Below are 21,682 nucleotides of genomic sequence, written 5' to 3' on the forward strand. Positions count from 1 at the left end.
ACAATTGGTTAACATCAGGTTACTTCAGGTCACCTTTTATTGTATTACAAATTAAAGAAGAGGGAGTTTTATTATCATACCAATTGAAACAAGCCTATTTGGAAAATTTGCTGCTACTGCTTTAATTCTGATTTCTCAGAAAGTCACACAAACAGCTTAGTTTCAGTTTGGTGATGTGGAAGTTTTACATGAGTGACTCCATTTTGATTTTTAGCCTGTCTGTTAGGACCTAGTACAGGACTTCAGTTCAAACACTGGTGTCCTGTTACTTATATTTAACAGGATTAGGATACAACAGTTATTCCTCAACATATATTTTTAGTCAATCAATACTTTTTTAAAATATGACCCTATGGACCTACTTTCAAATATTTTGTCTACCAAATAATCTCATTTATTGAATAATAAATTCATTTTCCCATGTTCAATTAACTGTGAAATTTAATCAGAAGTTACCACTTGAAGGTGATATGCTTTTAGCTAAAAGCACAATTTATTTTAGTTGTACTATGAAAGAAGCCTCTAGGTTAAGAACATACTAGAAGATTTTCTATAACTCCTATCTGAAAGCATAGTGAGAACCAATGGTCTAGATAGCCTAGTCAGTGTTTTTTCTACTCTATCTTGGTTACTCTAGAACCTTTTTTAAAGATAAAATTATATATATTTATCATATACAATGTGATGCTTTTAAACATATGTAGATTATGAATGGAATCTTTAGTGTTTTAAGACTCAACATAAACAAAAACTTCCTCCAAAAGTAAGTTATGTGCAACAAATAAAAATCCAAAATGTAAACTCATTTTGGATAACTATTTACTGTAGTCAAGCTGATAGGAATAGTGAGTCCTTTTTCAACAATTAAGGCTTATCAGGCATTTTTCCACAAACAAAAGAATAGCTCTAGCATCTTAGTTAACATTTCCTTTTTCAATAAAAGATGCTAGTGTCCAACTCTGTTGTAAGCACCCATTGAATTAAATATAATGGTTACTCTGTTTGCCTACACAGGCATTGATACATAGCAATATTTAACTCTATGTCCTATTTTCCCCAATGTCTAAGGTACTTTTAGGTAGTAAGAAACTGCAATAGGTTCAACTAGTTCTTAAGCCATTACCCAAGTATTTTATATAGTGTTGTTGCTACATAATCATGGCACTTTTACAAGAACTAAAATGCTTCTAGGATTTTATTATGTCGAAAATTTTTAGACATTAAGGAAAATCAACACAAAAGTGATGTAAAAATCAAATACAAAGACATCTTAAAGTCAAGTTCTACTCCAGAGAGGAAATGTAAATTCTATGGTATTAAAATTATCTGACCAGAAAACTTAAAAATTGTCAGTAATATCATTTTTCTTGGTTCTAAGTTCAAGGCCTGCACCACTAGGAAATTTCCTTACTGTAAAGCCTGTAAAAGAATGGCTCTGTTCTTCACACGTCGCTTGGCAATATGGAACAATAAATAGGAAGAAATATCCAAAATTTTTAAAGTGTAAATAGTTCTAGCAATTAGTTATTAAGACTGGGGTAGGGGGAAGTGTCTCATTTCACTGTGTGGAAAAACATGTATTTAATTGCATTCTAGGAAGAAGATAAGTTTTGAAAAAGTATTTGCTATCACATGATTCTTTTTTAGATAACTATTATTCTATATTCACTCCTTACCTTAATAAAAATGTTTTCATATTAAGACAAGATATTTTTGTTCTAGAATTTCCAGACTCAAAGAAATAAAACACAAGGTACACTAATATTTTAAGTATTTTACCAAAGATAGGGCTTTTCAAATTTTTTCAATTCTGCGGAAGAAACTGAAATATCCTATTTTGCTTAAAAATTCATAAAAGTTGTGCTTTGTCTATAATATACCTGAGGATTAATACAAAAATATTTCAAATTACTGAGTAAAACTGATGTTACAGGAAAATGTACCATGTTTACCCTGAACACTACAGGCAGACTACATAAAGGTTTACCCAAAAACTGACTCTGGTAACTTACTAATTATGTATCGTGTACATCTAATTAAAAGCAACCAAATACTATTTATGTATACTAATACTTTTCAAAACAAGGTGGTAGAAATGGGTATTTTGCTGATTACAGAAGCGGTTAAGACTCAGACTGAGGGACTGAGGCCCTGGGTTGGAAACCCAGTACGCCCCCCTTACACTTACACACACACACACACACACACACACACACACACTCAGTCTGATTATCATAGCAAATGACTTGCAACTCTCAGAAGCAGAAAACTGCTCTGAAGTCACTTCTTCATATGTATGTTGTATTTTCTATTTCTCACATGCCATTTTCTTACTCTGCCTTGGAAATGTGTTTTCAAGGCTGAACATGAAAGCAGGTTTCAGTTCTCCAAGGCAGTATCTGTTGTAAATGGGGTTAGGAAATCCTATACTTTATACCCAACCAGATTAGCAAAGTACATTAGCATATCAAGGATTACAAAATATCCCCAGGTAAAGAGACCCACTGACCTCTAAACTCTGTCCTTCACAAATGTCCCAGTATAGAGGGGAAACAATACTCATGAAGAGCTTATGATCACCATCTCAGCCTTCTAAGGTAATGACTTTCTAAAAATGGGTCAAACCTCTCAATGGACTACAAATGATTTAGAAACTATGACCTTCTTTTGACCCATAAGGCTACTTATAAATAAAATATTAAGCCAGTTATCAAGAATTGGAAAAATTAACATACTATTAGAATGTAACGAAGACTTCAATTTGTAATCAACTATGAGTCTAGTTACTGCAACTAAGAAAGACTAAAATGTCTACCACATATTCACACTCAAAGCTGTAATCCCAAGATTTTCAAGAGATATACTATCAGTTAAGTTGTTCTTACTTGGTCATGGTTTTCAATTATCATTATTCTTGCTTTTTATTGAGATTTTATTGATTACTTTTTTAACCTTTATTTATTTTTATGTGGTGCTGAGGATTGAACCCAGTGCCTTAATTAAAAATAACCACGAGTTTGACTTTATTAAACCTGCAAAGAACGAAATGTACAATTGCATCAGTAAATTTCTCAATGGTCTAGACTCTAAGACAAGTATACTTTATGTGATTCAATTAGGAACCATCCATATCCCTAACTGGTGAAAATGTCCCCCAAAATTACTTGTACCTTGATTAACTGTTCTTATTCCACTAAAAAGTGGAAATTACTCAACTAAAATACAACCCAACTAAAGGGCTGGGATTAGAAAAGCTTGAAAGTCACTGTTTTAAGGGTTCTCAACCTGGCTATGAGGTCACTAATGAGGCTTCTTCTCCCTGGCCACACCAACCAAATGTGGTAGAACTCAGGAGTGCAAGAAGTGTTGACTTCTTTGAACTTGGATGTCAATGATCTCTCCATTCTCTAGTTTTGAGTGAGAAGGAAGCACTACAAGGAATATCTTAATAAGTCCCAAAACAAACACTCTTAGAAAAATCTTTTCTTATTTTAGCTTTAAAACATTGCAACTTTCATAGACACAGCATACAACTAAATGTCAGGGATCATTAAAACCATGAGGGAAGTGTCTGATGGCTCTCTGGGTTTTCAGTGTTTTCAGCTGTGGAACTAATTGAATTAAGATTTTTCCTAATAAGTCTTGTATCCATTATATGAAAGATGGGGTGAAAATATATCTTGCAAACATTAGACTATAAAAATTCAGAATTCTTAAGTCAATTTATCAAACTCACAGTGCTTAAAAACCCTTGTGTTAAGGACGTTTTTTTCTCTGAGATACTGAGATCCAGAATGAAAAGACAATGAAAATAAATAAGTACAAAAGACATTACAGAAATCTGATAAAATAATGAATAACTACATCGTTGGGATTATCATAACCAAGTGACCTTGGGTAAGTCAATTCACCTCTCTGGTCACTCCTTGAATGCACTGAAGAGAAGCCAGATCATTGATTGTTAAATCATCTTCTTGCTCTCGAAGTCTGTATTTTTTACTAGTATGCATTAATTGTTTCCTAGTCATACATTAGATATTTAGGGAATTATTAACTCCAACAAGTCACAAAGGTTATCACTTTAAAACACTGCACCTAATATTACTATCTTCAAACACTTATGCATTGCTCTACAAATGTCCCATTACCAGCTAATTCACCTGGTTCCTATTTCTTGAGGATTCTTATCAAGTTTTTTAAACCACATATTTTCAAGGTATTTATTTAAGACTTTCTTTCAAACTAAGTGGCTGATGAATGTTTATGGTCTCAGGACTGGATGAAGAACCAATTCTTTGTAAATCAAAAACTCTGCATTACTTCTAGGAGTTATTTCAACACAGATGTGAACTTCAAAATACTTTAACAAAACTTTTCCTCCACAGATCTTAAATGCTTAAGGTAAGTCAAAAAACTTTCTTCCTTTATTCTCTGGGGACAGGGAGTAGAGGGTGATGATGTATTTACTCTTCTCTCTCCCTCTCAGTACTGGGGATTGAATCCAGTGGTACTAGTGAGCTCCATTCCCAGCCCTTTTCAACTTTATCTTGAGACAGGGTGGGCCTGGAACTTGTAAGCCTCTTACCTCAGCTCCTGAGTAACTGGGATTATAGGCATCCATCACCATGCCTGGTCATTTGTTCACTTTTATATCATATATTCTACTTATAATTAATTCAGGATGGATATTTGCCATGATATAAAGTACCACACGTCTATTCCAAAATCTTCTGTAAAATCATTCCTACTTATTTATTAAACTAGCTTATTTTCCCCAAGAATCCAATTAAGAATTAATCTAATTTTTTGAAGTTAGGCTACTACATGATAAACTTCATGATTTTATCATTCCTGTTAAAAAAAATTCACTTGTAAAAGGTGATCACAACACATAAAATATTCAGTTGAATTTTAACAGTATGCTTTTTACCCTCATATTAAAGAATGGATTATTAAACCAGGATCTATAGATCCTGAAAGGATATTTAAATGGGCTCTAGGAGTTTTAGTAAGTCCCTAAAATTACAAGAAAAATTCAGTGTGTATGTATACCTTTCAAAAGAGACAGGACAGGACCTTGAGGAGATGTTCAGAGAGGTTCATAAACTTTAAGAATTGCTGAATATACTTCAAGATTTTGCCAGGTGTGGTAGCACACACCTGTAATCCCAGTGGCTAGGGAGGCTGAGGCAGGAGGATCTCAAGAACAAAGCCAGCCTCAGCAACTTAGTAAGACCCTGAGCAACTTAGTGAACCGCTGTATCAAAATAAAAAATAAAAAGGGCTGAGGATGTGATTCGGTGGGTGGTTAAGTGCCCTTGCATTCAAACCCCAGTACCAAAACAAAAAAAAATTCACCTGCCGTTAGAACACCTCAGAATAAAGATATCATGGTACAAACTCCCTAAACACAAGGATATCTCATGAGATTCCAACATTTCTAAGAATTCCACAGAACGCAGGAATGATCTAAGTAGATATTTTAAAATAATCTTAAAATTGTCAAATGGTTAACATGCATACAAAGAGGCACCATTTTCTCAAAGTGACATATCTGAAAGTTGAAGGGCACACCCATAAATATTCTAGCCAGAGTGGATCCACAGCACTTGCTCTACAACTAAGATACACTCCCAGTCTCTCAAGCCCTTTTTATTGAACATACATGATCTTTTATTAACTCTTAACATTCATCCATTCATTCACTCACTAAAGATTTAATGGGTACCTACTTTCTAAGATATCCTCTTGGTAAATGTAGGATAGCAAAAATATTTCACTCTAGCGGCTGGAGTTGTGGCTCAGTGGTGGAGCACTTGCCTAGCACGTGTGAGACACTGGATTCGATCCTCAGCACCACATAAAAATAAATAAGCAAAATAAAGGTATTGTGTCCATCTAAAAAAATTTTTTTTCACTCTAATAAGTTAAGAAAAGTGTCAGGGAGGAGTCAGATGCATGTAATCCCAGTGACTCAAGAGGCTGAGATAGGAGGATCACACATTCAAGACTAGCCTCAGTAACTTAGTAAGGCCCTAAGGAACTTAGCAAGACCCTATCTCAAAAATAAAAAAAATAATAATAATAAAAAGGGCTGGGGATGTATGTGGCTCAGTGATAAAACACCTGAGTTCAATCCCCAAAACCAAAAAAAAAAAAAAACAAAAAAAAAAAACAAAGTCAGAGAGGGAAGACAGGGAGTTGAAAGGGAGTTGGAGGGATGACGAGAAAAGAAAAAAAACAGTGCAAGCAATATAGTTTTCAAAAAAGGTACTATACCTGAAACAGCCACATTTTTAATTAGAAAGAGGGCACAATGTTTGTTCAAGCACAACTGGTCTAAAAGTTCCCCACCCCCACTTCCATCTAACAGATGAGGAAACTAAAGACCAAAGAGGGGAAGTGACTTGCCAAGAGTTATATGCCAAGTTGCTAACCAAAATTGAAACGCAAATCTGCTGATTCACCATCTAATATGAAATATCTACATCACAACACTTTCTACAGCACAATATTAAAGAGAATGAGTTACTTTGTCATGCAATTTTACTACATACTTCGATTTTATATTATACCATAGTTTAAAAGAAAGTAATAGGAAAAGTAAAGCGGGGAGACTGGGTAGAAAATAAACAAATTGGTAAGATGGTTAAGAATGCAAACTACAGACATCTACAATACTTACTCAATTTTGAGACTCATCTGACTTTAAGACCATTTCATAAACATTTTAAAATAAAGGCAATGTAAAATAAATCTTCATTCCAAAAAAACACTAGAATGTGAAAACATACATCTTTAAAGCAAGACAACATAATATAATGTACCCTATAAGACACATTAATATCACCCTCATTTGAGGTAATGTCAAAAGGCACAAACACTTGGAGCAAAAGTCCCATTTCCTAGGGTAACAGTTAAATACCTAAGGCTATGTGGCTTTTTTCCCCCAATTGTAAGTACTATCATAAATAAGTCCTTCTTGTTATTTGTCTCATATGCAAGAGTTTTGGAGACAAAGCAAAGTCTGAATCTCCAACCTCTGGAGAATTATCAACTTCTCTAAACCTCATTCTTCTCATCTGTAAAATAGGATATACACGTGAGAGAATTGAGAATTATATTTTATTTATTTAAGGAATATAATACAGTGCCTAAATAAAATATGAATCACATTAACTTTTCTCCCACAATCCCCATGGGCCAAATAAAATTAAATTAAAAACTAGACTGATTTATAGGACTCCTCCCTCTTCATTTAATCAATCCGCATGATCTAGGGCAAATCCTTCTAGTTTGCTTGGGAATAATTCCTTGGTTTAAAAAAAAAAAAAAAAAACTAATTTTTTTTTTAAATTTATCTTTCTCCTTCAAATTGAGAAAACAATGATGAATTTTTAACTATTTAGGTCAATCAGTTAAATGTAAATTCAGCACTTTTATACTGCCTTACTGAACTGAAACTCATGACAAACTCACTAAGAGAGGAACTACAGAAACAGTGTCTGGGACCAAGGACAGATATGAATGTCAAAAGAAACGGTTAAGATGACTCAATTCTATGAGTGGATTGTTTTCTTTTAGCCTTAAATTCATTTATTGAACTCTAAGAAACAAATGTTTAGGAGTCAAGAGCATACCTCTATGATATGAGTACTCTGCAAACCTCATCCCTCAGATTAAGCAAATGCCTTCTTCTGGTAGGTATAGTTTCAGTTCCCCCTGGTGACAATTAAGTCATTTCCAAGATGGGAACAGGCTACCAAAGTAGCCTACCATGGAGTAGGTACTAAAATAACAGCATTTTTCCTCTCATTCCAAGTTCAAAACCTACATACTACATATTCCCTATTAACTCATTTCTACTCAACAGTTTTTATGTCCTAAAAAATTATCATTTTTAAAAATTTGGAATTATACAAAAGTATAAGCATTTTTAAACCACTCAAGATCTTTTCAAAGATTAAAGTAATACAAGGGACCCTACTATCATCTTTTCTACAAATTGGATCATAACTATGATCATGTCAAATATTTAAAGTTGCCAATAAGATGATTACTTGCCCCTATCTTAATGTCTTCATCCTCACTAACTTGGGACTAAATTTACATTTCTTTTTTCCATTACTTAATTCAATAGTTTCTTGTTATTGTTCTTCTGAGCCTCTCAGCTAGACATTTTGTTGCTGAACATCTACTTCTTTCTTAAAATTTTGTCTTAGGTTTCACTCAATAGCATACTCCTTGGTATCTACTAAATCTCCAAGAAATCTTTTACTTTCTTCAGTGGCTCTTCTTCTGTAACAATCTCTTAAAAAATGGCTCAGGCCAAACCTCTGAATTTTCTTGTCAACTGTGAATCCTTAGCACTTAGCACAGTGCCTGGCATCAATGCTCAATTAACATTGATAGTTATTAGCTGTGTGACCTTAGGCAAGTTTAATCTCTCTGAACCTCAGGCTCTCCCACCTATAATTTTTAGAAAACCCAAAGAAGATGACACTTAGATACCTCAAAACAAAGTAATGCCCAATAAATTTTGCTTTTACTATCAATATCATCTACTGTAAGACAAAAATATTTCTAAACATATGTGGCTGACTATCAAATTTACCTCTCAATAATTCAATTTATTTTTACTACATTCTCTTATTTTAAAAAAAAATTGTGTGCACTTTACTGTCTATCTTCAATCCATCAATTAGACATCACACAGAACCATCATTTATCAACAAAGTTGCAAAAAGAGGTTTGATTCCCAAACCCCTAAATGTTCATTCAAATATTCAATTATCCCTAAAAACTATTTTTAATTTGTGCTTCTTTTCCATAGTTGCTTATAGTATGTCCAAACTTGACTGCCATTCTTGGGTCTTCTAATAACTCATTATCTCAACTCCCATTCAAGTGATGACTCAAAACTCACATTTTTCAGGAAACCTTCCCTGATTAACTCCACACCACTAGGATTACTTCTCTGTTCCAAATGGCCTCAACACTTGGTATTCTGTTACACTAAGGGTAAAATGTGGTCATAGTGAATAGTGTTACCAAAAAATAACTTCCACAAAAATTATTTCTACATCCCAAAGAATGATCCATTAGTTACAATGCTTCTGTGGATCTGATGAACAAAGAAACATCCCATAAGACAACTGCTCTCTTTGGGTTTTGTCCTTGACACTGTAACTCTTCATGATCCTTTGCCCTATCCTCAAACAAAAATTATCCCTCTCACTTAAATCCAGTGGAAATGTGGTAGTGGGCCAACTTTGTTCCTACTATATTTTCTCTGCCCGCACCCCAACCTCTGCTCACACACTACAAATATACATCCCCAAAATTTCAAACAGAAAGGCAGTAGAAGAGATAGACACAAACTATGCCTTCCTTTCCTGAAAAGAATCTGGAACTTACTTAGCTATAAAACTTCTCAAGCTGAAAAACTTCCCAACAAGCATAATACATCTCCAAATTTCACTACATCGAAAATGATGATCCTGTAAGAATAACAGGGCTGTACTTACACATTCATTATTGTGTTACTGTAAAAGATCTTGCATCATTTTAATGCTGTATTACACATGCCCACAAATACAACTGAGAAACTCCCCTGTAGGGCAGATATTCCAAGAGTATTTTCTGATGTTGCCTTTAAACTAACACATTCCACTTTTTTTTTTTTTTTAGTGTAAAGAATTAAGCATTTCCTCACAGCTGTCCAATCAAAAAGCAAACAATATTTGTGTCCATTACTTTTGACAAGGTAAGTTTGTACACTGCTGAGGTAAAACAATTAGATGGACTGTCAGTGAGAGTGGGAAGAAGGATGGGGAGGCAGAAGGATTATCAGCCTCAAAAGTGAGATAAGAAGTCAGTACTCGGTCTCCTGTGAATAGTGAATGAACCTGTGAACCTGGCTTCTTCGGCTCTCCAGACTGTTCTTGCTCAACTATTCATAAAAGATTCACAGCCTTCAGCTACCTCGCATAAATCTAGCTCATGTTCATGTGACCCTTGTGTACTTTCTAACAGGCCAAATAACGCCTTGTCAAACATTCTCCATCCACATCTCACCTAAAACCTCTCCCCTCATCGCCTTCCAGTTTCAAAGGTGCACTCCTTACTCGAGATCCACGTGTCCCCATTTGTCCAGAGACCTCAACCTTCAAAACCCAAACCTGTTCCCCTTTCGCTTCCAGTTGATTTCCTCCAACCCCTGTCGCTGCCTTCTTCCAAGAGGCCAACCATGCTTCCCAGTCCCACGCTTTCTCCCTGGACACCCTTTTCTTAGCATCACCCGTTTCCCATCACTTTCTTCCTCTCCAGACCCGAAATCCTTCAATCACAGGCCTCCTTTTGCCGCCACCCTCCCTCGAGCACTCCAGCCCGGTCCCCCGTTAACTACCGCCCCACCTTCGCCATCTCGACGCGGCCTCCCACCCCAGGCGACGCCCCCAGCTCCGCGCTGCCCACCAGGCCCCTCCCTACATCGTCCTGGCGGTCCCGAGAGGGCGGCGGCCGGGCCACGCTGCACAGAGACCATCCCGACTGACGCGGGCGCCCCGGCTCCCGGAGGACGCGGGTGGGGGTGGGGGCGGGACAGGCCAGCGGCCCCACCTCGCCCCAGCCTGCGTCCCGGCTCCCGCAGCCGCTGCCCGGGCCAGGCGGGGAGGAGCCAGCAGCCCGGCCCTCCCGCGGAGCCTCTGCTGCTCACCTAGACGCAGAGACTCGGGCCTCGCTTTCCGCCGGCAGTCCCGCGATGGCTGCGCCGCCGCCGCGCTCTCCTCACTCGCGTTTCCACCGCCCCCGACCGGCTGCTGAAGAGCGGACGGACAGCGGCACGCCCATTGGCTGCGGCCCGCACTCGCGTCACCCGCCCCGACCGCACCTCGGGATGTGACTGGGTAGCGCGGCGCCCCTTTTCTACGTCTGCTCTCGATTGGCTCTCGAGAACACCCTCACCGCACACCCTCCTCCCCTGGCTCAGCCCTCTACCCCCCACCAGGTTTCCATCCGGGCGGGAGGGGGCCGGGAGCGGACGCCAGCGGGACGCGAACGGCCAATGGGGGCGCCGAGAGAGGACCCGGAGGTGGGCGCCGCGGCGGCCGGCCGGCGGGGAGAAGCTCAGCCAATGGGCGCGCGCCCCACATCCCAGGCTCGGCAGCGCCCCCTTGCAGCTCGCGTCTCTGCGGGTCGCGCCCCGGGCCACGCCCGGCTGCGGGTGGTGCGGGAGGGGCGCCCACGCGAAAAGCGAGGAGCACGCGGGGAAGCCAGCGCGGGAGGCTGTGGGCAGCCATTGTGGCGTGCTTCAGCTCAGGCTACGTGGTGTCTGCCGTGCCTTTTGGTGGGGCCTGATGGCCCTCCAGCCAGTGCTGAGGGTGAAGGACCGTCTCCGACAACTACCAGCTTGGTTTGGGTCCTTGAGAGCGAAGCCCTGCTCTGTGGACCCCTGAACCTCTGCAGGGTGCCTAGTAGGGAGAGCATCAAGCCTACCCAGGTCTGGTCCAGCCCCACGGTACTGTAGGTCAAATCATTCCACCTATCACTTTCTCCAAGCTCATACCGTACACAACTTAGGGATGATGAGAGAAGTTGGAATAATGATTATCTCTGAAGAATGGGGGCCTGTTGGGTGGAAAAGGGCACGGGTGAATCTAATAGGTGTTGGAAACGACCTTTTTCTTGGTCTAGGTGGTAGTTACATGGGTGTGTGCATGTGTAAATTTAATCGAACTGTACACTTAAGGTTAGTGCACTCTACGCGCTATGTGGGTTATAATTCACCTCTTAGTGAAGGGATCGTCAGAATTGTATTAAACAGTCCCCACTAGGAGTTAGCCGTCAATCAAAAGCCACAAACCAAAAGAAAAAAAAATAGCATTTGTGAGAAGTAAAAATGATTTAAAACTCCTGGCACAGTGAGTAGCACACATTGCTTAGAACTTTAAGGATAGGCCAGATGTTGATTTTTCTTTAGGGCTTGAGAGCTTGTTACACCAGTGCGTGGTACACCAGTGCCTGGTGTAAGCTCCAGAGCGGGTGGCCAAACAGGAATCGGACAAAAGCTGCCCAAGCAAGCTTTATTGGATTTTGGCTCTAGGGCGAAATTCCCAGCCCTCAGAGGTAAAGGTCAAGGTGGAAAGCTGGATATCGCAAGTGGCCCCTGCTGCCCAGGGTCTTTATAGGTCAGAATAGGCGGGGGTCCTGCTGAGTGATAGGTGGACGTAAGGGTCAGTGGGGTTTATCTGTCTGCATTTGGTCGCTCTGGCTCTCTGCCCGATGCCTTGCTTTCCGCGCTTGCAGTGGGTCGCTTGTTGTCCTGCTCCCTCCCATGCAGCTGCTTAAATCCGACCTAACACCTGGCACTAACCCTAATACAAAGTCTACCAAAAGTACTGCACCCAGTTGAGAACTACAAGAGCTTACTGAGCTTCCTTCTCTGTGGCCTACCTAAACTCTGAGCCCGGGGGAAAAAACTTGAAAAATTTGAAAGCATGGCTTCTACCCACCAAGGACTCACAGTCTCAACACCAACTCTATTTCTGGAAGGGGACACAACACAAATCTAACACATTTACTTACCTTCAGGGAGTATGCATTCTATCTACCATGTTAGGCAAGACAATTGAGTGGGCCTAGAACCCACTCAGTCCAGTAGCCAGGATCAGGTGAAACATTTCCTGAAGTGGATCTGTTATACTTCCCCAAAACAAAAACTCTGGCCCATGCCAGGCTTGGTGGTGTGCACCTGTATGCAGTTACCCAGGAGACTGGCTTAAGGAGTTAAGGAGTTGGAGGCCAGCCTAGGCAACATAGCAAGACCTAATCTCAAAAAAAAAAAAAAAAAAAAAAAACTAGGCTAAATTCTTGACTGTGGAAGGACAACCAGAATACAATAAAGATTACAGTATTAATTCTTTAGTCATTAATTTGTTCAATTCAGATAAATGCCTCATTTCTTAACTAGGTGCTTAAAGCTAGATATGGCAGTTTTTCCCACAGAGCATTGAATGTAATGACACATTTCCAATATAATTCAGTATGAGAGAATACATAGAGAATCTAACAGTTTAGAGAATTTAGAAGCATATTCTTAGAAGACACGGAGCCAAGTTAACCATTGCTAAGGTTTATCAACATACTATATGCAATTTAGACACTATTGCCAGAAAATACTTTCTTCACAATTTTTTTTGTTTTTGAAAATAATTTAATCTTTAAGAAATATCTGTATATAAGTGCAAACATGAATACTTAGTTCTGAAGAAAACGTGGAGTTACCTAAATAGTTGTTTAATGACTACATTCTGACTTTTAAAAATAGCTTTAGAGGTGAGAATGTACAGGCATTTTATTTGATTCAAATCAATGTGTATGTATTAGATACCTCCAGCAAAGACCTCCACCGATAGACAGAAGACAAACAAAAGAAAGGATCACTCTTCAAGATGGTACAAACCCATGAATAAAATATGTTATTTGGCCAGAATTCCTATAATGCACCATTATTCTTAAATTCATATAGCTACAACAAATGAGCAATTAATAGTCTTTACAAAAGACAATGAAGAATTTGGCCCCAGAGTTTTCCCTAGAAAATGTAATAACACTGCTGTAGTGTGAATTTGGATTGTCCCACTAAGGACATATAAAGGCTTGGTCCTCATCCTGGCTGTGTTGAAAGGTGCTGTAACCTTTAAGTGGTGACTCCTAGTCAGAGGACTGTGGTTTTGGGGTACAACATGACCTTCAAGTGGATTGTAGAACATCAATTTTTTCGTATTTGCTTGCTTCTCAGCCATGGTAAAGTGAGTGGCTTGCTTCAGCACATTCTCCCTGCAATGTTATGCTACTTACCACAAGCCCAAAAGGAATAGGTTTGCCTGACCATGGACTGAAACCTCCAAAACTGTGAGCCAAAATAAATCTTTCCTCCTTTTAAGGTGATTATCTCAAATATGTTATGGTAATAGAAAGCTGATTGACCTAAACCCCCAAAAATGTAATCAGTCATCAGATTCTTTTCCCCATCTTTCTTCAACAAAAGCCTGGAAAATTAGACTGCCATATATTAGATTTAACTGCATTTCAATTTTATTAAAATATGGAATAGCTGTACATGCTTTTATCCAGGTTATAGATACAATATACTGTAAATGAAGGTAAATTGTACCAAATCAAAAATGTACTATTGTATTTTGTGGTTTAAGGAGATATAACCCCATATTTACTGAAAAAAATATATAAGAATAAACACCAAAGACCCATGTTACACAAAATATAGCTATAACTACTTGTCAATCCCATTCTAAAGATTTTAAAGATATTATGAAACATCTTTATAAGGAAAGTCAAGCATTAATTATATTTCATGCATGAATTTTTATGCAAATACTACCTCTCCCTGTCTTAAGGAAAGGTTTTTCTTATGGCACATACCATTTTCTAACTCATGATATATTTTTCTGTCAATGTCATTAATGGATATGGAGAATACAAAGATCTCCAAGATAATGAGACCTGGAAAAGGGGAGTGAAAATGGAGGCCATGTACTGACAGCCTTCATCTCCCAGGACAAATGTTTTCCAGGCACCAGCCAGAGGCAGATTGGGAGGAGTTGTCTTACCACCCTTAACGGAAGTAGTCTCTGGGAGGCACTAACCTCCTCCAAAGTAAACTCTCTTCAAACACCATCCACAGACCCTGACCAAAATGTTTGCATATCCAAGCAAAGTGTTCATTAGACCACCCCTCAAGATAACCTATATAAACCCAGTCCCATTCTTTGTTCAGTGGCTCATTTTCCACCAGGAGAGTGGGTTCACAGGCACCATTTCATCCCCCTGAATAAAAAGCTGAGATGACACGTGAGGTTTGTGTCCTGCTGGTCTTTTGTGCAGTCATCTTAAACATAGTTCTGGTGAGTTCTTCATTGTATTACCCACAAAAACCTTATTCATCTAGTCATCTGGATTTTTTAGGAAAGGAAATTGAGGTTCAATAAGACAATATGATAAAGTCGCACAGGTATTAGGTGGCAGAAGTGGGATTGAAATGTAGGTCTACTTAATGGCAAATACCATAATTTTTCTCCTGTGCTCCATTTGCCACCTCCAAAACAAAATCAAGTCATTATGTCTTGTCCTAATACATATTTGTATTCCCCTCCGTGAGTAGCACAGAATCTTATCTGCGTCACTCATAAAATTCAACAAATTAACAATTATTACATCATGCTTTATCTTTATAGATTCCATGACAATTTGAAAGTAGCTATTGCACATTAAAAATGCTTTGTTGTTCTTGTTGTTGTTCTTACAACACTGGAGGGATTGCAGCTCTCTTTGTAGGTTCAGTGGAGATCCCATCACAGAATGTATCAGAGATATACATTCTGATAGCATTTTCAGGCAACTTCGCTCAAGTGAACTAAATTCCAATTAGGGCAGTTATTCTCTGCAATTCATTTGGTGATCACTACCTTGTTGTACACCCAATTATGACATCTGGAGTTGGTCTGCTTTACAGACTGTTACTAAAACCACTAACAACAACAAAAATGCCCTATCAAGTTTCTGACATTTCTACTAGCACATCAATTTCCAGTCTGAGCAAGTATGCACAGGTTCCTGTGGCTTCATTTCCACATCTATGAAAGGAGAGTGAAACCCAGTATCTGCCTTGGGTGTTTCAGAGATCTGTGGAATAAGTTTGGGTTTTCAGGTGGAAGGAAGTGATCTGATTCTCAGATGTCCTACAGGCTTAATCTAAATGGAGCAACAATGGAACTGTGTTCCTGACTCCTCTGTAGCACTCTTTGTTCTCATACTGACTTCCCGATTCTCATCTGTTTTTTCTACATCTTGTTGGTTGATATAGGTGTCCTAGTGTTACCTAGCTCACAAATCTTGAAAGGAAGAGAGTTACATACAGCATTTGTAACTTTTTTTTGTATACCATCTATCAATTTTCCAGTCATGATTGTGAAAAGAAGAAACTATCTTACTGCCCAATTTCTTTCCACATCTGATCAGATGGTCATTGTTTTGCCCACCTTTTGTGGGTGGCATTTTCATGATTTGAACCTCATTTGGGGAATTGAATATAGAACCCTGAGACCTGAGAATTTTTCTTTTCTTTTTATTTCTTAAGGATTTACTCTCTTTGTATATGAGTCAGAAGAGAGCTGCTGCACATTCCCTAAAATGAGAATCACTAGTTTACCATCTTTAGTCTGTTGTAGCATGTCCAAGGTGTAAGCCACAGACTCCAACCCACCTATTTCCTGTTCTTTGAGTGGAGGTTTTTAGGAACAGTGCCTGAAGTCTCTAAAGTCAGCACCAGCACACCCTGGAGCTTCTAGGATGAGGCCTCCTCCCTGACATATTTGCTAACAAAGACCCAGAGCTGGGAGAAACTCAAGCAGTCAACCACACCTATGTGTAAAAAAAATTGTTAGTGTCTACAAAGGTATGACTCTTTAAGGAAATAAAATATATTTGATTTGATTACTAATCTCTTTATTGTCCAAAATAGAGAACAATGCACAGATTGTAGTTTCTCCATAAGCAAAGCCCCATTTAATCCCTCTGCTTGTAGATTTTTTTTCTAATGAAATAGATAATAGTTGGCTTGAGAAGAATAGAGGCTAGTATTAAGGATCCTGATTCTAGAACTGAACTCCTGGGTTTAGAATCTCAGTACTACCATTTACTACTTATATGACCTTAAGCAAATGGAAATGACAATAATTCTACCTATTTCATAGGGGTGTTAATGAAGCTGGATATTTTAAAGCACTTAGAGTAATTTTTGGCACATGTTAAACCCTATCTAAAGTATTTCTATATTGTTCGGGGGAGATGGTAACTGGAGATTGAACCCAGGGGTGCTCTACCACTGAACCACATTGCCAGACCTTTTTCTTTTTCATTATTTTTTTTTGAAAGTATCTAATTTTATCAAAGAAACAAAAAAATATGGGAAGAAGTTAAATGCACATGGTGTAGGGCCCAAAGATTACACTGATTCTGAACTAGATTTTCAATACAAATGTGTCTACGTACAATTTCGGTGAATATTTCTTAACCTAGAAACAACCCAAAGCAAATGTAGGAATGTTTATCCCTATCTTGTAAAGTTAAATATACAGATGGGTTAGAAGTCCCATTTGTTAAAGTGCATCAACTGACCACATCTGCTCTGGCCCTGCTACTTGGAGCTATCTGAGAAAGTGGTGATCTCTCATGCTTATTTATTCACTCTTTCTCTGTGCTACTAGAGTCAGACAGGATGATAGACTTTTTTTTTTTTTTAACCAAATACTCTCTACAGTGAACTACAGAAAAAACAATCCTAAATATACTACCTTTAAAAATGCTACAGAGTTAAGATAACTTCATTATTTTAAAATACTGAAAATGTAAAGGGTCCATACAAATCGAGTTGTATTAAGTATATACTTTCTACTTTAATATTCACTTGCTGTGCTCTTAAAATCTCTGAGAGAAGCAGGTATTTTCCCTATGTCTTTTGGCAATAAATTCAAAAGTAAAAGCTACAGGGCTATAAAATTTCATGAAATTTGTGGGGTTTTTTTAAAGCTAAATTACTCAATATCTTGTATTATTATTGCACTCATATATTGCCCAGAATATATCTACAGCAACTCAGCAACAGTGATTGCAACAAATGTAAGGTAAATAGGTCTACAAAGCATTTGATTTCCTTATTAGGTAAGAAAGTTTTCACAGAGGAAATGCAAACAACTACAATTCAAATCAGATTATATATGCTTAACAATTACTTAAACCTTATATAAAATTAAATCTAACCCTCACCACCACAAATCTGTAGGGAATCAGAAAAGGATTTATATTACACAAAGTCTTGACTATTGCTGCATTCCACTTTGAAATCACTCTGAGTTAAAACAGCATTTCCCCAAGATTTAAAGAAAAATAGATTTTATAAAAGATTTTTTTATCACTGAATACATCATTTTTGTTACTAACAGAAGTCATATTTTTTCCACTATGATTCACTTAGATGAAACAAATAATTCTCTTTTAACTCCTAATAAACACCACATTTTCAAGACTAAAGGAATCATCAGTAGGCATTCTTCTTGATTTAAGTTATTTGTCTCTAAAGTATGTCAAGTAAACTTTCAAAGACTCAGGGAGGGGCAACTTTATGATTTTTTCCCCTCAGTAAATTCTGTGGTGGCTCTTCTGGCTTCATGGCTTCACTATGATCTTTCTCGTCCTCTTCTTTGTTATCTTCTTCCATTTTTTCATCCTCCTCACTGTCTAAAGGCTGAGGAATAAGCTGATTACCCACAAATACATAAGCGTTGATTCTCTGTTTAACTCTCTTTCTTTTTCTCTTGGGTGGAGCCCTTTGAGGAATTCCCTTGGCCTGCATCTCATCATTTATGAAATTTCTTATGAAATTTCTAAGTGTGTGTCGAATGTAAATACGAGCCAAGTCCTGTAGATTCCTAACAGCACAGGGAGGCAGTCCCACAGAATCTGGCTTGCCATTATCATTCTTACTTGGTTGTACAAGTGGAGCAAATGAAACATCAAGAATATTTTTACTTTCCCAAGTATTTTTTCCAGTTCACATAATCTGTGTTAACTGATCCTCAATAGGCATAACTAGTATGCCTCAACTTTTAGTAATATTTTCATGTAATTTTCATGGTCTTTCTGAACTCCAGCTCCGCAATAAAGTCGATCGTACTGATGACTGTCAGATGCTATCTGGAGGCAATTACCAACCACAAATGCAGGTTCACAGAACTCAAATTTATCAAGGCTATCACTATTTTTGATGAAGCTCTCCAATTTTTCCTTGGCATATTCCACCACATCTGAATGAAGTTCAATCCCATGATTTATTCCAAAAGGACCTAAAATTAAGCCCACCATTGTACTTAAATATCTGGTTCCATTTCCCAGGTTAAGAAAAGATAATCCTGGTTGAAGTTTCAATGCTTCCATAACTTCAGAATAAATGCAAGGTGCTGACAAGTGTATGCTTCCATGCTTCCAGGCTAAGTCTTTGTAAGTATTGTCTCTGTAGCCTTCCAAATAGTAATCTCCACGATCAATTGCTCTGAAGGCTTGCTCTACTCATTCAGTGCGGATATACTGAGCTTCTTTAAGGTTATCAATTAAATCATCATTATCTTCCCCAGCACTCACAGCTCCTCCCATGATAGCATTCAAATAAAATCATAAACTTTAAAATGTAACAGAATCAGTAGATATGGTTTCCAATAACGTAGTGAGGTTTGTTTTCTTTTTAATACTGCACTTGATTTCCAAAAATAAACTGATCCTGTGGCGTGGCGGCAGGTCCTGCCTGCCACGCCACAGCGGCGTGTGAACCAGGCACTAGGTAGGACTCTGCAAGTTCTGAGGCAGCCGGCCGCCGCCCGGGGGAGGGGCCTTTATTTTTCATTTTGAGATAGGGTTACTGAGGGTCTTGCTAAGTTGGGGACGCTAGCCTTGAACTTGTGATCCTCTTGCTTCAACCTCCTAAGTAGCTGAGATTAAAGGCAGGTGCCATCACACCTGGTGTATTTGTTAATTCTTAAGAAAAAAAAAGTGAAATGCTTTCCAGAACCAATAATGTCTGTCTTTTATTTTTGTAACACACCAGACACTTTATAAATATTATTTTAAACCTCGGAACAAGGTAGGTATTAATATCTCCATTTTACTAATGAAGACATAAAAGATAGGGGAATTTGGTTAAATTGCCTAGCATCACATAATTGAGTAGTAGAGTTGGAAAGTCTAACCCACTTGTGTCTAATTCCAAACATTTGCCTTTCTCCTGTTCCCCAACGCCTTCTAAAATGCCTTATCTATCCATCCATTGTTCTCATGACTCTACTCTAAATGCTGTACATTTATTTATAGCCACTCTATTTTAGAACTGCTCTTAAGAGGTACTTTGTCCATACCCTCTCCTTCCACAGATAAGCAGATTGACAGTATAAGAAGTTAAGCAATTCTCCCAAGGCTACCTAATTACTTAATAACTATTAAGTAGCCATTGACTACCAGCCAACCATTTGCTGGTAAAGAAAGGAATAAACATTTATATTACTTATCACAGTGCCTTTCACATAGTAATCAATCAACATTAGCTTTTTTTTAATCTCTTACTTACCTAGCTATTCATTCAATAAGTATTTATTAGGCATTTCTTAGATTATAAAAATTAGCAACATATGATTTCTATTGAAGTTCACACTAGCTGTCCAATATGAGAGCCACTAGCCACATACAGCTTCTGAACACTTGAAATGAGGCCAATCCAGAATGGGATGTACTGTAAGTTTAAAAAAAAACACAGATGATTTACTAAAAATAAATAAGGGAGAAATATCTCATTAATAAAACTGTATTAGTTTAATGTTGAAATTATAGTACTTGGGAAATGTTCAGTTAAGTAAAATATGTTATTAAAGAGATTTTCATTCATTTCTTTTTTTTAACCCCTCTACCTACCCAGATGTAGTCTTGCTAAGTTCTCAGGCTGGCTGTGGACTTGTAGACCTCCCTGCCTCAGCCTCCTGAATAGTTGGGACCACGAGCACACACTACCACATTTGACTTCTTTTTTACTTTTTAAAATGTGGCTTCTAGACAAGATAAAATTTTATGTTGTTTTCGTTATGCTTCTATGAACAACATTGGCCAATGGCAAAAAAGGAGAAATGATAAAATATCAGCATTACAAGAAGTCAGTAGAAAGCTCTGTGGGAACACAGAGGAGCAGCTATATAGGGGATTCAAGGAAGGCTTCAGAAGTTGTAATTTTGTGGGAGGGGTTAGCGTTAGGGTTAGGGTTAGGTTTAGGGTTAGGGATAAGGAGGGTGGTAAGAATGGAGGAAAGAAGGACTGTATAGAGGGAAAAGAGTGGTGGGAGGGGTGGGGGGGAAGGGAAAAAATAATGAATCAAACATCTTTGCCCTATGTAAATTTATGATTACACAAATGGTATGCCTTGACTCCATGTACAAATAGAGAAACAACATGTATCCCATTTATATACAATAAAAAAAAGTTGTAATTTTGATTTGATCCATTTATCAATGAATGAGTAAGAATGTTATTACATGAGTATTTCCTAGGTGGAAGTTGAGCATGCAGAATATTCCATAAACATGAAAGAGTAAACAAGAAGTTAAAATGTGATAAATAACTTAGTATTTTTTCAAGATTAAGGTAAAAGACAAAGGTACTTGATGAGAGTATTAACAGATGAAGTTGGAAAAATAAATTGAAATAGATTATAATAAGTCATGCAAACCATGCAATATTGATATTTTTTATAAGGATAACTTGTTTTATTTGCACTTTTGAAAGATAACATTAGCAGCCATATGAAAGTTGAAATGAATGAAGGAAAAAGACTTGGAGTGGGAAGATGGGTAACAAGGATAGGTTTAGATGGCCATAATTTTGGGCAGTGGTAGTTGTGGGGGTCTCTCAGCCACATCCCGTGTGGATGAGAAAAGGGTTAATTGCCAGAGGATGATGTTGGCTGTAAATCAATCAATTAACCAAAAACTTATCTAATCAATAAACACACACGAGCCAATCTCTTTTTAAATAAGAGAGGGTATGACAAGTCTGGCCATACCAGCATGGCCTC

At 38.0% G+C, this 21,682-nt stretch overlaps 1 protein-coding gene and 1 pseudogene across 3 annotated transcripts in view; both read right to left on the reverse strand.

The window, feature by feature from the left end:
* Far1 (fatty acyl-CoA reductase 1) overlaps window positions 1-10,918 on the reverse strand; it is a 56,185-nt gene extending 45,267 nt beyond the window's left edge. Inside the window, exon 1 of one of the 3 annotated variants that reach the window (XM_047516745.1) lies at window positions 10,718-10,918. Coding sequence is in view for 2 of the 3 variants with exons in the window: in XM_047516744.1 (XP_047372700.1) it covers window positions 10,492-10,493 (2 nt within the window). In the remaining variant the exon portion in view is untranslated. Of the gene's footprint in view, window positions 1-10,491; window positions 10,636-10,717 lie in introns of those variants that run through there. The other 2 variants (XM_047516744.1, XM_047516743.1) reach the window with 2 other exon arrangements.
* A 7,198-nt stretch (window positions 10,919-18,116) lies between these two features.
* Window positions 18,117-19,227, reverse strand: LOC124960183 (protein-L-isoaspartate O-methyltransferase domain-containing protein 1-like; annotated as a pseudogene).
* Between the last annotated feature and the right edge of the window lie 2,455 nt (window positions 19,228-21,682).

This window comes from Sciurus carolinensis, chromosome 11 (genome assembly GCF_902686445.1).
Source record: "Sciurus carolinensis chromosome 11, mSciCar1.2, whole genome shotgun sequence".
Taxonomy (NCBI): domain Eukaryota; kingdom Metazoa; phylum Chordata; class Mammalia; order Rodentia; family Sciuridae; genus Sciurus; species Sciurus carolinensis.